Here is a 2,410-nt window from a genome sequence, read left to right as displayed (position 1 = left end):
TTTGTCTCTGTCTCTGTCATTCTGTCGTTACCTCTGTTCTCTCTGTCTCTCTCTTATCCCCAGAGTGACACCGCTAGCATGGCTTGATTACACTGAACATGAGATATATTTTAGTGTATTGTATGAATTAATGCCGTCACTTTCCATTTGTCACTTCACACCTCTCTGCTTTCACAAAACTTTCCAGCCGACACAGGTAGCATTTTGCTATACCCCTCCTGAGGAAACCAGAGACTTGTGAAAAACAACATTGTGGCTTGGTGGTGTGAATTACAGACCCCCAACCTGAAGTTCATTTAATTAAGACCTTTAGGATCTCTGTGTTGAAGCATTATATTTTATTTATCAAAAATAAGCACCCTGAAATTTAGCTTTATGTTTACTATATGTCTGATGTGACTCAGCAAAGCATAATAACAATGTTTCTCCTCCATTTAGTTATGAAATACAATCTACCTATAATTTTTGTTGTAAAAATTGTTAATTAAAGATCCTGAATATTAAGCATTTAATCTTTTTCATAAAATTAATGTTGGGTAGCTTTCAGTTTCAGAAACAGGAGCTAATCCTGAACTATTAACCTTGTGCTTTTTCTGTAGGTATCACATGAGAATCCCTTGAATCAAAAAGTCTGTGGAAACCACAGGGCAGTGATGTCATGGAAGGTCCCTCAGCGCAGTACAAATACATGAAGTGAAGAGGAAACGCAGCACAGTAGAAGTGTTATTGCTCGTGAGTGACAGAGATGGAACTGCTACGGCTCGGCGTCTTCGTTTTACTCATACAGGGTGAGTCCTTTACTTTCAATACTCGTTGACTTTGTTGTAAAAAGTAAATGCAGAAAGGAGACGATAAACTGAATCTGATTAAAAATGACTGGACGTCAAGTCTTTCAACTTTCTTTTGCTTTTTGAGATATTTTATATGAAAAGCTAATGATGAAGTCATCAGCAGCTATGATAAATTGCAACTTCATCTGGATTGTCATCCAATTTTATTTCATTTTATTATATGTTATTGTGTATTTATTATTATTTTACTCATTTAATTCTGCCACTCTAGTAAAATATGTATGCGTGTATGTTTACATATAAATATACTGCATATATCTGTCTGTTTACTTTTGTGTGAGACGTACCAGCATATTATATTTCCTGTGAATTTCCTTGAACTGTTCTTTATAAATCAGGCCTTAATAATCCAAAAAATTATCAATGACTAAAATCTAGAGCTGTCAGAGTTGTTTTCTGTGTTTTTCCTACATTTGTTCCAAAGTACAGTTCAATATCAGTAATATCTTACACACAACACACACGTGTGAAAAAGTCTTGATGACCTCGGATTCTTTAAGCCCACTGCCCCCAACGCTGGTGTGAGTTGTGTTTTCCAAACAGCCCGTCATTCTCACCCCGTAGGAAAGAAAAAGCACCCAAAGCCCCCATAAAAAACCCACAGCATTTTTAGATTTTCTCTTACACCGCCCATCACTTTCTCTTTCACCATGAAAGGACTGACCACATTACTTCCTTTCACATCAGCAATGCATCAGATATGTGATAGGGGGGGGGCTTCTTCTTTAGCTGCAGTAGAGTGAAGAACAGTTTTTTCTACCTGTCACACCACCTCTGCATGTGTATACGCACACACACAAACAGTCCCAGGACAGTGGCACAGACATAGATGAGTCAAACTGTGAGAAACAGGGTTTCAAGTTCGGACACCTCTGTGTGCGAGGGAGGGAAACATACATAAACTGCTCATAAAAGGTCATGTCATAAAATGTTATTGTGCTCTCAGTGTGCTCTTAGTGTGAATTGTCAAAGAAATTCTTGTTCCTATTTATTTAATTGCAGTTTCCCTTGCGGTGTGGCAGCGTCTGACTGTGAAGAAAGGTCAGACAGTTGATTTAAAATGTCCAGTCACCGATGCTGACCGGACCAATGTGGACTGGAAGAATCCTGAAGGATATATTATGTTCTTCAAGCACAGTGAAGGTGAATATGACATATCTTACTCTTCAGTCACACCAATAAATGCAATAAGCAGCAAAACAGATGTCTGTCTGATGTTTGGGTCAAAATTGCAAGGATCTCTCAGACCTTTTTACTCTCTTTTACCCCATGTAGTGTCCCCAGGTGTAAGGGACAAGCGCTACAGCATCAACAAACTGTCTCAGTCGGAATTCAATGTCCGTATCTCCGATGTCACCTTTAAAGATGGAGGCAACTACACATGCTCTCAGTACGGCGAACGCATAACAGAGAAGATAGTGGAGGTGACGGTGTTAGGTGGGTATAATACTGCAGTTGACTGGGTCACAGAACCAAAGACATGACAATGATTTAGTAAAAGTACTGCCAGAGCTATAACCATGACTTGCCATGACCATTGACCTTTTTCACAGCAGCCA

The 2,410-nt window shown here is 39.0% G+C and overlaps 2 protein-coding genes across 3 annotated transcripts in view; one reads left to right on the top strand and one right to left on the bottom strand.

Annotated features, from left to right (window-relative positions):
* The window catches only part of LOC118331250 (heat shock 70 kDa protein-like), a 2,631-nt gene extending 2,428 nt beyond the window's left edge, over window positions 1-203 (bottom strand). The window contains 1 exon segment of the mRNA XM_035666054.1: window positions 162-203. Within this exon segment, the coding sequence (XP_035521947.1) occupies window positions 162-203 (42 nt within the window).
* Window positions 204-561: 358 nt separating this feature from the next.
* Window positions 562-2,410, top strand: part of LOC118331130 (cytotoxic and regulatory T-cell molecule) — a 7,505-nt gene continuing 5,656 nt past the window's right edge. For both annotated transcript variants that reach the window (XM_035665900.1, XM_035665899.1), the window contains exons 1-3: window positions 562-788; window positions 1,854-1,994; window positions 2,127-2,288. In XM_035665900.1, the coding sequence (XP_035521793.1) occupies window positions 746-788; window positions 1,854-1,994; window positions 2,127-2,288 (346 nt within the window). In that variant the 5' untranslated portion in view covers window positions 562-745. The remainder of the gene's footprint in view (window positions 789-1,853; window positions 1,995-2,126; window positions 2,289-2,410) is intronic.

This window comes from Morone saxatilis, unplaced genomic scaffold (genome assembly GCF_004916995.1).
Source record: "Morone saxatilis isolate NCDOM2014 unplaced genomic scaffold, NCSU_SB_2.0 Contig20, whole genome shotgun sequence".
NCBI classification, from domain to species: Eukaryota; Metazoa; Chordata; class Actinopteri; family Moronidae; genus Morone; species Morone saxatilis.
The sequence above is the reverse complement of the archived record's forward strand: the minus strand, read 5'-3'. Positions and strand labels throughout refer to the sequence as shown.